Source organism: Pseudopodoces humilis, chromosome 8, assembly GCF_049639895.1.
Source record: "Pseudopodoces humilis isolate 2021_Gansu_Grassland_sample_001 chromosome 8, ASM4963989v1, whole genome shotgun sequence".
Classification (NCBI taxonomy): Eukaryota; Metazoa; Chordata; class Aves; order Passeriformes; family Paridae; genus Pseudopodoces; species Pseudopodoces humilis.
Window position 1 is genome coordinate 19,162,638 of NC_142207.1, and position 12,302 is coordinate 19,174,939.

Sequence of the window (12,302 nt, forward strand, 5' to 3'; positions counted from 1 at the left end):
TTTTAATTCATTTACTGGTTTTTGTTTCAACAGAGAAGCTACTAAAATACAAATGAAAAAGATCAAACAAACTGAAGAGATAAAGCTAAACATACACAGTTCAACCTAAAGGACACAGCAGTGAAAACAGAGCAACGGTGTTAGCAAATTCAAGAAAACACAGTGAGTAAAGATAAGACACCAACATTAATTTTATAATTTAGAAAGTAAAAAAATACATTGAACAATAGACCTGTCAAAAGAGCAGAAGACTGTTTTTGAAGGCAATATGCTATGAAGGTATACTAAAGGGGACATTTTTTCCTTGTGTTTGCGTAACTGATACTAATCAGAGATACAGAGATAAGCAGGCTTCTAAACAACACTATGCTGTAAGACACAGTCCCATAAAAAATTAAGGACTCCCTTCTTGCAGGCTGTGATTTAGTCTCCCCAGCATTGTAACAGGGTGAAGGATGACTTAATTATTAACAGTAAAGATTTATAAAATGCAAGAAAAGCATTTAATACCTATCACACAAATTAGTTCTTTGAAGTGGAATATTTCATATAAATTAATTCATTAAAAAATGCAAAGAAATTATGATGGAAAATGATGACTATAATTCAAAAACAATAAAAAATAAAATGCTCTAAAATGTCTATTGTACTGGTGGACTATAAAATGTACATTATAAAATAAGGAGAAGAAACATTCAAGGTCAAAAAAGAGCAAAGAAGGATGAATTAAAAACTGTCTAGAAGTAACATGAAACCATAGAGACAAAGGTGCATCACATGCATGATGCTGTAATTTCCATCCCTTGTGTATATCGTTTTGTTAGAGAAATCTTTGTTTGAACTAGATACAAAATAATCAGTATATCTGTAGCCCCTAAAGAATATTTCACCTACCTTTGAAGTCCATCATAAGTTACAGTCTCAATGTAATCAAACCGGCTGTCAACCCAGTAAAGTCTCTTTGACACAATATCCAGCGTTATTCCAGCAGGCCAGCCTAATTTTGTTTTTATCAAGTCCTGACGATTTGTACCATCCATGAAAGCCCTTTCCACTTTAGGATCACCAGACAGACTGTCCCAGTCTGAGAAAAACAAATAACTATAAAGAGATAAAAAAGAAAAAAGGTTACATTTCCTTGAGATTTTATAAGAAACCCTACCGTTTCACATGGAATTTAAAACCAGCACCCTTTCAGAACAGATATCTCAGCTGGCATACTATAAAAACATACTTTATAGTTTCTACACAAAAAGTAATTTTCATTTTCTTTTATAGAATAAATCCACAAAGAAGAATGCTTTTACCCAAAAGACCTCAGAAATACTAGCTTTCCTTATTAAATCACAGACTCAAGTTTGCTGCCAGAAATAAACCAGTGACAAATAGTTGCATCATGAAAGCAGCAGTCATGACTACAAGTTGCATGAAATTCCTCTTCCCATTCTCTGACGATCCAGGTTTTCATTGCTCACATATAATTTTGAAGTATATGGATTAGAAGACACAAAAATTAAGATGCAGAATAGGTTAGGAGAGAATGCAAATGTTAAAAATATTTTATATCTGATTCTAAAATGATTGCTCTTCGTGTTTCCTAGTTGTCTTCCTTTTACATGGGGATAAGGGAATTTCTGACATCTTTTACCATTATCTGATAAGTATCACTTACCCAACAGTTGGATCAAGTGCTATTCCTCTAGGATTTCCAAGATTTTCAGCAATAAGAGTCACACGGTTTGTTCCATCCAAGTTAACCATATCTATTCTGTTCACACTGGTCTCAACCACATATAGTTTATTGTTAACCCAATCCACTGCTAGATTTTCAGGTGTGTCAACCGAAATATTCAAAACTTCTTGGAAATCAGAGCCATCAATATTAATAGAAAAAACCTGAAAACAATACAGATATTGTCAGTCCCCCACATGATGTTTTGCTAATCACAAGTCACATGGTATTTATCTTTTATCATCACACTGATCACCAATCCACAACTGACCACCAATATACAAGCAAGTTACCCTCTAAGGTATTCCTTAGGTTAGAATTTTTTGCAAAAATCTGGAAACCAATACAAAAATTGCAGGAGGCTTGCCTTCAACTAGCATTTATACAAAATGGACAAGGTAACAGACTAAAACAGCCTTGTCTTTAGCAAGTGTTTAAAAACAATAAAGAGGAAAGTGCATTTGCTTTTCTGGAATCTAGCAAAACCCAGTATTTTTATTGATTGGAACCAAACAATCATGCTTTTGAAAAGCTTTCAACAGTGACCAAAAACAAGAGGGGGAGCTCTTACTACTGCTACAACTGAGGGAAAATAGCAAAATGAAGAAAGTATGGGAAAGCTGTCTATCCTCACAGAAAGGAGGTCTCAGCTTGTGGTCTCCTTTATCTAAGGCTAATTTTAACAGCATCCTGCTCAAGAAATAATGCTTTTTTTACAAGCAAGTTCAGAGCTACACAAAGTAAACAGTCCAAACACAATAATTTTACATTTACAGTAATTGTGTGATTGTAACACTGGGTAATATGAAAAGGTAGAATTTTTCTTTCTTTTTGGAACAACAGCATGAGATTTGGAATGCATTTAAATGAAAACACCAAGATTACCAAGTAAACATATGCAAGAAAGATAAGAACTGGAAGAGTTATATAATTTTAAATATTCTTCAGTTCCAAGTAACAATGATCAAGATAACCACTTAACCGTCTACTCTGTTCTTTGGAAGCCCTGTTGATGAAAGAGTATATGGGCATTAGGTTATCTGGCGGTACACTAAATGAGATAAAGTTGACACAAAACACAAACCACAATTTTCTGGTTTAGTTTACATATTAATCTTAAGAAAGACAAAAAATGCCCTAGTAACATCATTATTTTAAGACATCAGGTGGAAGTATTCATAATTTAAGAAAATTCTAAATGTAAATGTTTTCATCTGGATATTCTAGCTAGGACTTAATTAGATTAATTAGTCTTAATTAATTAATTAGGATTAAACTATATTGGGCAGGTAAAAAGACAGTCCTGACTACCTGGAGTGTGCAGCAAAAAAACCCCATATTATTTTTTTATTTATACCTATTACAAAGAATAAATCTCCTGTCTCATGAAAGTGCAGATTTGACCCTGACTACATTCAGCCATTGACAAAGCTACTGCAGCAACAGGAACCTACTTCAGCCACAATAAAAATGCCAGAACTGTGGACAAGTCAAAAATTGTGCATACAAATCTTGTCCTACTTGGCAGCCACACAGTGAATGTTCTTCCCACAGAACCAGCATGGAACTGTGGTGAGAACTATAGTTTTTATTACATGTCTTATGTGTACATTCAGAATTATGACAGTGACACCAAATTGATCCATCAGTGGCCTTAGCAGGAGCCAGGTCACAGATTCTCCTTCATTCTGCATGATGATAAACATGTGGACAAAGATTATGAAGTATCAGCATCTGACCTAAGACTTTCTTTGATTTCCATAAGTTATGCATAGAAAAAACAACTTCCACTAGAGTCTCCAGACTGTTTTTTTAAATTACTTTGCTGTAATGTATCTTGAAGCTAAAATAATTACTCTTAAAAAAAAAAAAAAGTAACACAATATTGGCTCATTACACAAAATACTGTCAATATTTGTTATTCAAGCTCAATTACAGTGCCATTTGAATTATATAAAGAAATCTGATTTTTATCATCTTGGAAGGCACACAGCTTTTACATTTTAAGTTATCATGTTTCAAAAATTACCGAGAAAAATTTGTTCTGTTTTGAAAGAATGTCTACTATTTCTCTTAATTAGTTTTTTGGACTCAGTCTCAAGCAAAATTAAAAGTTGCTCAAGACATTCCCATATAATAGGATTCTTTGTTTAATATGTCACATGTAATAGTATAGTTGAAAAAATGCAGTCATTAACATAAAACATTTCAAGAAGCTTTTTTGTTAGAAAATGAAATTACAGCCAGCTTTGGCTCTCAAAAATGAGGGCTATCAACACATTCTGCCTCTTGCAGTTCTCTACTTCCAGGTACACAGAAATACATTCTTCTTGAAATTTCTACCAACCTTATCTTGCACTGTGTCTGTCCAAAAGATCCTGTGCAGGTAAAAGTGGAAGTCCACGCCAACTGCAATCCCACGATTCTGTGACTGCACCAAAGTACGAAAATTTCTTCCATAAAGGTCTCCAATCAGTAAATCACGGCCATTGGAAAAAATGATCGATGCAACACCAGCTGAAAGCAGGAGTGACAGAGATATGATTATTCTGCAGGCAAGATATTTTGCAAAGGGGCATTGCAATACATGCATACTGGTTCATACACACTGGACACAAAGTTTTAAATAGATGTTCGGACTACAGCCTATATAAATGTTTCTATGTGAGTACTAACTTGCTGTGATTTGCCTTTGGTTTCTACACCTGGAGAAAATCAGGCAGGTACAGCTATTTAAAGCCCTGCCAGGTAAAACTTTTATAAAATATCTGTGCAGACACCAAAAGACTATTTCTATTAAAGCTAAAATGAACCCAGTGAAACTGACTTTTAGCAGGTACTAAATTCTCCCATTTATACGAGAGAAATACTTAGAAAATTGTGATCTGAAGACTGGTCTGGAGATGTGGCTGAAGAAAGGAAGCAACTGAGCAGTTCTTGCTTTTCTAAGAAACAAGACTGCTAATCAGCTATGCCAAGCAGGAACTTCCATTCCCACTGATTCTCTGCAGGCAGGAACACCTGCCTTACACAAAAGCTAGTTAGGACATTACATCTCCACAAAGCAGGCTTTCCTGGGGCCTGCTTTCAGAACTGAACAGGAGGTCAGGAGCAGCAGCCTACAGCTGATGAGAAACTACACTCTGAGAGATAAGTATTCTTCAGAGTTCAGACTCCGGGACATTCAAACTTAAGAGCGTGGCTTCTCTCACAGGAAAGTGTTTGATCTCCCCATTCAGCAAAACCATCTTCTGGCACAGTTCTAGAAAACAGGAATTTCCTGATTTCTTGACAACGCTAAGTTCTATAGAGAGCATGACAAAACTGCCTGCCACAGGAAAAAGATATTTTTTTTTTTTTTTTGTTCGGGAGTGCTCTGGCAATAACCTCCGAATTCTGCAGAAGTTAGGAGTGCTGAAAATGCAAAGGAGCCTAAAAGACATTTGTTGATTAGAAGAGAAACAGCCCTGATGAAACAATCAACACCAACCTACACATGCCAGCAGATACAGAGTCCTGACATTTGCTGGTATTCTGAAAGCTGTCCTGAGTGTAAGTCCTTAAGGGCAGAGTTAAAATCAAAGAGAGCTGTGTGGCGCAGACATGAAAATTACCCCATTTTACCTAGCTTTGTCTATTTGCTCAACAAGACACTTGAAGTGCACTAACCTGAAGTGTTGGCCCGACAATGCCGGTGATGCTCTAGGAAATAACCTTCCACACAGTGGCACTGGTGATGTCCCACACGATCTTCACACAGCTGGTCACAGACACCCCACATTTGACAGTCATCAAAATCTGTCAAGTGAATAAGGCATATTTATAAAAAATGCTTTGTATAAAATTCATGTCGTAATTAAGAAGCTGCAAGTTAGTCCTCTCTGCTTACTTTATATATATTTGCAAAATTATAGCATGAAGAAAGAGGGTTTGCATGTTTTTCCACAATGTTTCAGTTTCATATTTCTGGATAACGAAAAACCTGTATTTCCTGCCCGAGGACCTACCTGCATTTCTTCTCCCCACTGAAAAATACTAACCAACCAACAAAAACATCTAAACCACACCTGACAGGAGAAAAGGAAAAATCATTTGAAGACAGGTCATTGTCTACTTTCCACAATACAGAATATGTCTATGAAATATTTTTCCTGCAAAAGATCTCTACACTTGGCACACACAAAGACTTGGCTGGATTTAAGGCCACTCTGAAGGTGAGCCCCACCTTTATTTTAGTGCAGTGCTTAAGCCTTTAAGTCGTACTTGAAGGAAGTGTTTATTAGCTCAGATTTAGTACCATGCTAACAGGCATCTGATGTACAATTAAAACCTGTCTGTGCACCAGAACCAGTAAGAAAAAGTTCCTTTAAGCATGCAAAATACCATATAGGTAGCATACTGGATCTGGCATTATACAGTACTGACTGTCAGCCATTCCTTCATGAAAAGTTTTCCTCTGACCGCAAATATATGCCTAGATTTCAGCAAACCAAAATACATTGACTCAGATTTACAGGCCAGAATCTGATAGTTAGGTTTACAGGACAGTCAAAAAACAAGAGAAGGCTCACTGAGACTGCACCAGATTTGGGAATGTGTCCTTCATCTATTTCCCACAAAATCGTGAAAGAATTGAGGAAATTTTGTGCCTTATTTCTCTGTCTCTACAAAGAGCAACCATTCTGCCATTGCAGTTTATACAGCCTCAGGCCACCCAGTATTCTCAAAAAATATAAAAATCTCATTAGAGACAGAGCATCTGAAATACTTTTAATAACACTAACACCAAAGCTTGGGTTGAAAACTCATAACAGATATTTACCCCTTTTCTTTTATTAGGCAGTGCTAACTTTCATGATTCTGAAGTTACTCAATTGCCAGCTACTGAGATAAACCATTTGTGCTACCAGGTTATAGCACCTTTACAGTTACCTTTGCTTTCTTGTAAATATTCTTCTTTTTCATGTAAATTATGTATGTACTGAAACCCCACGGAAGACACAGCCTTTCCATAGTGCAAATACAAAACACCTTCTTTATTTTCAAGTATAATGTTCTGCTGTCCTCATATACAGCCACTTTCCAAAAGTAACAAACAACTCAACATCATTAACTGTTTTTCCAGGCATGCAACATACATCACTGAGGCAGGAACAATCTCTCTCTATGTAAATACTTAAAGACCAGTAAAAACTTTTGATAATAAACCAAAGAGTACATATTTAAATCTAATCATGCTGTCACTATGTTTTTAGGTCAAAGTGAAAGAGATCTTTATGATATCTCTCTGATTTGTTGCTGTGTCATGCTGCCTTTGTGCCACTAAAATTTTCATGCATTTGCTGATTCCTGAGATTTTCTATTTGCCAGTACATCCACCCAACTCAAACTAATTTGCCTTCTTGGAATCCAAAATTTCCCAATAGATTGTGAGAAGACTGGATATCTGGATATCTGTAATCCCTGGACTTCACTCACCAGTACAAGTACGACTGTCATTGTTACTTATTGTATATCCTGCAGGGCAATAGCACATCCCTCCTGATGGAGAGGAATGACAGCGATACTGGCAGCTCAGCGCAGCGCAGCGTGATACATCTGAAATGCAAATAAAATATTTCAGAAACACACCTATAACCAGTAGAACAGCTTTCTGCCTTCTTAAGAGTTACAAAGTTAAAGTCTTTTCTATGATGAGACTTCAATTTCAAGTAGAGCTCGTTAAAACTAATCTGCAGAGAAAATGATACTTTTTAAAATCCTAATCTTTAAAGTGAATTAGTCAAAGCTTAGGATATACTGATTCCATACTGTGTTCTGATCAGCACAAATCATTACTTCTCACTTACACAAAGGGACAAACAGATATTTAAACAAAGAAGGCATATAGCACACCTTTCCCTGACTTTGTGAACATATTTTAGTATATGGAGAGCAATTTAAAATCCTGATTTGTGAAATTTCACAATTTTAAAAAAGAAATGGTCTCTTTGCAGTATATATGCCTCTTTCAGATCATCCAGTCTAAACAGTGCCAATGAAAATAGCGAGCTTCCAAAATTTCAGTATTTTTTAGGAGACAAAAGGCGAATGTAAAGAGTTATCAGTGCTGGTGTTTCTGCTATTCTGTGTATGCTTTTCATTCTAATACATACTGCAGTGTCTGCCTGCAGTGATGTTAGTTTCATCTTCTCCTTCAGGGCAGTCTGCAGCTCCATCACACACTTTCCCAATTGGAATGCAATGCCCTGATCCAGGGCAGGCCCACTCTCCTGGGTAGCATTCATGGCGACCACTTTCTATGGAAAAGAAAAACAAGGCTAATGAAGAGTATGTTTCAAATATTAAAATTTCTTCTCTAACATCTTTCCAAAGCATCTCTATCCTTTGATAATCAGTTTCTGTTTCTTGCACACAGCTCAGAAAGACTATTAAGTAACACTATCTATACTTGTCATGCTTTCTTTCAAGTTCAAACTAGAATGCCAACATTTTTTGGGTAGACAACATGTGAATCCCTTTAGTTTTCTGTTAGAAATGGTAACACCATTTAGCTTTAAACTACCCAGTGCACCAGAAACTGAACTATAGTTTTGTGGTTTCAAAACACATAAATGCTGTCTGGATAAAGAGAAAAATGTTCGTCGTAGAAAAGGCCAGTGAAAAAGAAATCTCATTCACACTTTCATTCATTAAAGCTTCTCTTTCTTATATGACAAATCTTGGCAGGATCTGAGTTAATTTCATTTTGAATCAATGGGTTTTAGTTATTAGAAGCCTCATGTCTCTTAACAGATGACCTGAAAAATCTCCATAGGCAGAAGAACCAAAACAAAATATAAAAGAAAAAATATATGCATTGCTATATGTAAAAAGTAGTTTGCAATAATTCTCACACACACAACAACAAAAATATTGCTGAAGTTAAAAAAAGAAATAAAAATGAAGGTGGAATTCTAAGGTTTTAAAAGAAATTAAATGATTCAGAACATCTTGAGTGGTCTAAATGTCATAGATGTAGGTTAGTGTCATCTTCCTCTGAAAATACCATTGGAAGTTAACAATAGCATTTACCACATCCTCTTTCATCTTCATTGTCTTCACAATCATCATCTCCATCGCAAATCCAGCTCTGATGAATGCAACGGCCACTCGGGCAAGTGAAGAAGTTGCCTCTGCAAGTTGCGTAAGCTACAGAAAGAAACATAAGAAAATCTAACTGCTCTAAGCATCTAAAAGGTTAAAAATAACAATATTGTCTCATATACGATAATTGATTATATCTCCTAAAAAATTTAGGCAGTTCAATATTTTGTATCTATTGCAAACACTGCTGGTTTCTTCTCATTTAGGTATGGATTACCTCTGGTTCATGCTGAAATTAAGAAGATGACAACAACGTAAGTGTAACTACAAGCATTAAGAACCAGGCCGTCAGTCCAGCAAATTCAAATAGAAATGACATACTCAGGAAATTAGCAGCAAAGGCAGTCTATCAAAATAGCATTGCAATTTCCATCTTTCTGTATAAGAGTACTTGTAGAACAGTGACTAGCTTTTGATGGCTGTACCGCCAAGCAGTCTGCTTCCTGCTACCTGCTTGAACCAGATCTTAGTAAAACAGTTAAAGAAAGTGGAAACAAAAAAAAGGAGCATCATACTGCAAGAGTTTTCATCACTCCTATCTCCACAGTCATCATCATGGTCACAGATAAAGGCTCGTGGGATGCACTCTCCATTAGCACACTGGAACTGTGTACTGGTACATCCATGTGCTGAAAAAGATTTTAGCACAGAAACACATACAGAAAATCTGTCAGAAAACCACAGTGCTTAACTCCAAAAGAATGTCTATAAAGCAAATTTGTTTGGGATCACTCCGCACAGGGGACTTACTGCAATTAGCTTCATCGGAAGAATCTCTGCAATCAACTTTACCATCACATCGCTGGCTTGCATTGAAACATGCTCCATTTGCACATGATAACTGTTCACATCTTGGGTAGTCTAAAATAAAAAATCCTTTATATTAGCATGAAGTTAGACTATAATGAGTCATATCCATCTAGTGTCAACAGAATATCTTGGTTTAAAGGAAAAAGGGAATACAAAACTCCATTACTAGTAGTCCATTTATACAGTATATAGTCTTCTCCAACAGATATTGAAGAACATCCTCTAGATGGATGCTACCAAATCTTGCATAAGAGAAAAATTAAATGCCTTCCCATACCCCAAAAAGATTTGCAACCCAGACAGTTTACAATATGATAGAAAGCAATGTAACATAAAAGGAAAGCAAGCAGTGAACATTTGTTTTATTTATGTATACCTCAGTTTTACACTGTCCTGATCCTAATAAAAGTGTTGAGATAGCAAAGGATTTCCTGAAATTTACAGTTCCTAGGTCCTTTTCAAGTGTCTTGAGTTCTCAAACTCACAGACATCAGGTTTTTATGGTTTTATTCCAATTAAGCCAAGGATATGAAATTTCTGGGTTCCATGAACAATGTTAGAACAGCTGGTTTTTATTACTTGCTTCCTCCTTCACAAAAGAAAACTGATTCTGCAGAAATCATGATTTTTTAGGTTTTGGAAATTCTACTTATATAGAAGACCTACAGGCAAATACAAGGGATTGCTTCAAATGACTTAATATTAATTCTGAGAGCACTTAGTCATACAAACAGTGAGTTCAGTCAAGTATCCAACAAATTAAGCATATGCACATACTAGAGTTGAGCAGGAGAACAAGCTCATAGTTTAGCTTGTTGCTATGTAGACAAAAATTACATTTTTTGGTCAAATGGTAAGTAAGAAAGCAAAGAATTGGTAATTTTAGAACTTAGATTTATTCAACCTTTGTCTATATATATAAGATAAATGAACTCAAGACACAGAAGAGCCAAATAACATTTTGCACCTTTTAGGTATGCATTATGAATTCTTATCCCATTTTACTTCTCTAGGAGTTAATAAAGAAGATAGAGGAGGCTTTCACCTAGGCACATTTTCAGTCAAACTCTTGGAATCCAAAACATGGGTTATAAAACTGCTTCAAGCAGATTCAAAAAACCTGCAATTTTTCCAGACAGTGGCAAACTTTTTTGCTTGCTTCTGCTGTTCTGTGTATTATAATCCCACAAAAATTCAATCACATATGGAATAGGCTTATATGATTTTAACTGTTAAATTGTTAAAATGTGAGACTAAGTAGCTGTGTTCATGTCCACTACAAGTCTAGCCAGACTATCTCCCCAAATGATTCCTTTACATTTCTTTTATTTTCACTGTCTGAAAGTTGAGAAGGCATCACAGGGAGGAACCATCAGAAGTTCTGTGGCCCAGCAGAAGCAGCTATGGCAGTACATTATTATACTGGATTATAGGGCAGATGGAAGAAAAGGAAGAATACAGGGTATGTGCTTGTAAATGCACTGAAGTAGAAAAGCTTCCATGGGATATATAATAGATAGTTTTGTAATTTTCCTCTCTTTCCTTCATATGCCACAGAAATACCTCCAGTGATGTTCCAAACTGTTTCAGATGGACTGATGTCAAGCAAATAAACAATTGAACCCATGGCCTTGCACTGCCTGTTTCTTCAAGAATGCCCAGGCAGACTAAGAATCTAGCCAGTAATAAGATTTTCTCAAGCTTATATTAAACTCCCTTACAAGAAGGGAAACTTTGTCAAAGTCTTCTTTCCAGCAGCAGACCTGGAAATGCCCTCAGTCTAGCAAAATCTTTATTATATTATTGTCTAGTGGATTGTATAAATACAATCACTATAAAAAAATAACAAGAAGAGCCATCAGTAAAGATGTTTTGAAGATACATCAAAATATACATTCTGACTAAATTGGTGTTTTATTAAAATGTGAACAAATGCTTTTGTTCCTTATTCTCTTTTCAAAAATAGTGTACAGATTATTTCTTTTAATTGTACTTGCACAAGCAAGACCATTCTTTGAAAAGCCTAATGAAGATCAGTTTAACTTTTAACTCTGAACAGGTAATCCCATTTCCAATCCCTTATCAAAAGACCGGGTTAGTAAATGATAGTTCTGATCACAGCTGGTCACTGATCTGAAAGATATTTTTCACTCCATTCTGCATTGCAGATTGTACTCTTTGCACCTTATAGCATATTCTTTTAATAAATTTGTTTTAGTTATTTGGGGCATTAAGAACTAAGCCTCATGAAAACTGGCAAAGCTGTGAGCTATACCAAAGGCTATAGCCAATGCAGTGTATGGTTCAGGAGCATCTGTGCCATCAGGACAGTTCCTCAGTACCTGGGTTAGTTTTATATGAGGAGAAGTAGAGAAGGTAAAAGAATCAAGGAAGAAATGCTGGCTTCTGTGAGGGCTTAATGCTGAGAGAATGAAGGAAGCCAAAATAGGACTTCATAACAATACTAGGATATCTGAAAACAAAGGAATGATTGTCCTTGCAATTGCAAAAGCCCAGGACTTAAACTCTCTTTCTTTCTCCCCAGAATTTAGAAAACATTAGCCATGAGCTTAGCTCTTCTACTCTATTATCAAATGGGGACTTCTAAAAAGGA

General features: G+C 35.9%; 1 protein-coding gene across 2 annotated transcripts in view; it reads right to left on the bottom strand.

Annotated features, from left to right (window-relative positions):
- Positions 1-12,302, bottom strand: part of LRP2 (LDL receptor related protein 2) — a 115,649-nt gene that overhangs the window by 77,629 nt on the left and 25,718 nt on the right. For both annotated transcript variants that reach the window (XM_088058931.1, XM_014249186.2), the window contains exons 5-13: positions 9,629-9,739; positions 9,394-9,507; positions 8,807-8,923; positions 7,888-8,031; positions 7,211-7,330; positions 5,402-5,530; positions 4,080-4,249; positions 1,673-1,896; positions 895-1,101 (exon numbers count right to left, since the gene is read on the bottom strand). In XM_088058931.1, the coding sequence (XP_087915057.1) occupies positions 895-1,101; positions 1,673-1,896; positions 4,080-4,249; positions 5,402-5,530; positions 7,211-7,330; positions 7,888-8,031; positions 8,807-8,923; positions 9,394-9,507; positions 9,629-9,739 (1,336 nt within the window). The remainder of the gene's footprint in view (positions 1-894; positions 1,102-1,672; positions 1,897-4,079; positions 4,250-5,401; positions 5,531-7,210; positions 7,331-7,887; positions 8,032-8,806; positions 8,924-9,393; positions 9,508-9,628; positions 9,740-12,302) is intronic.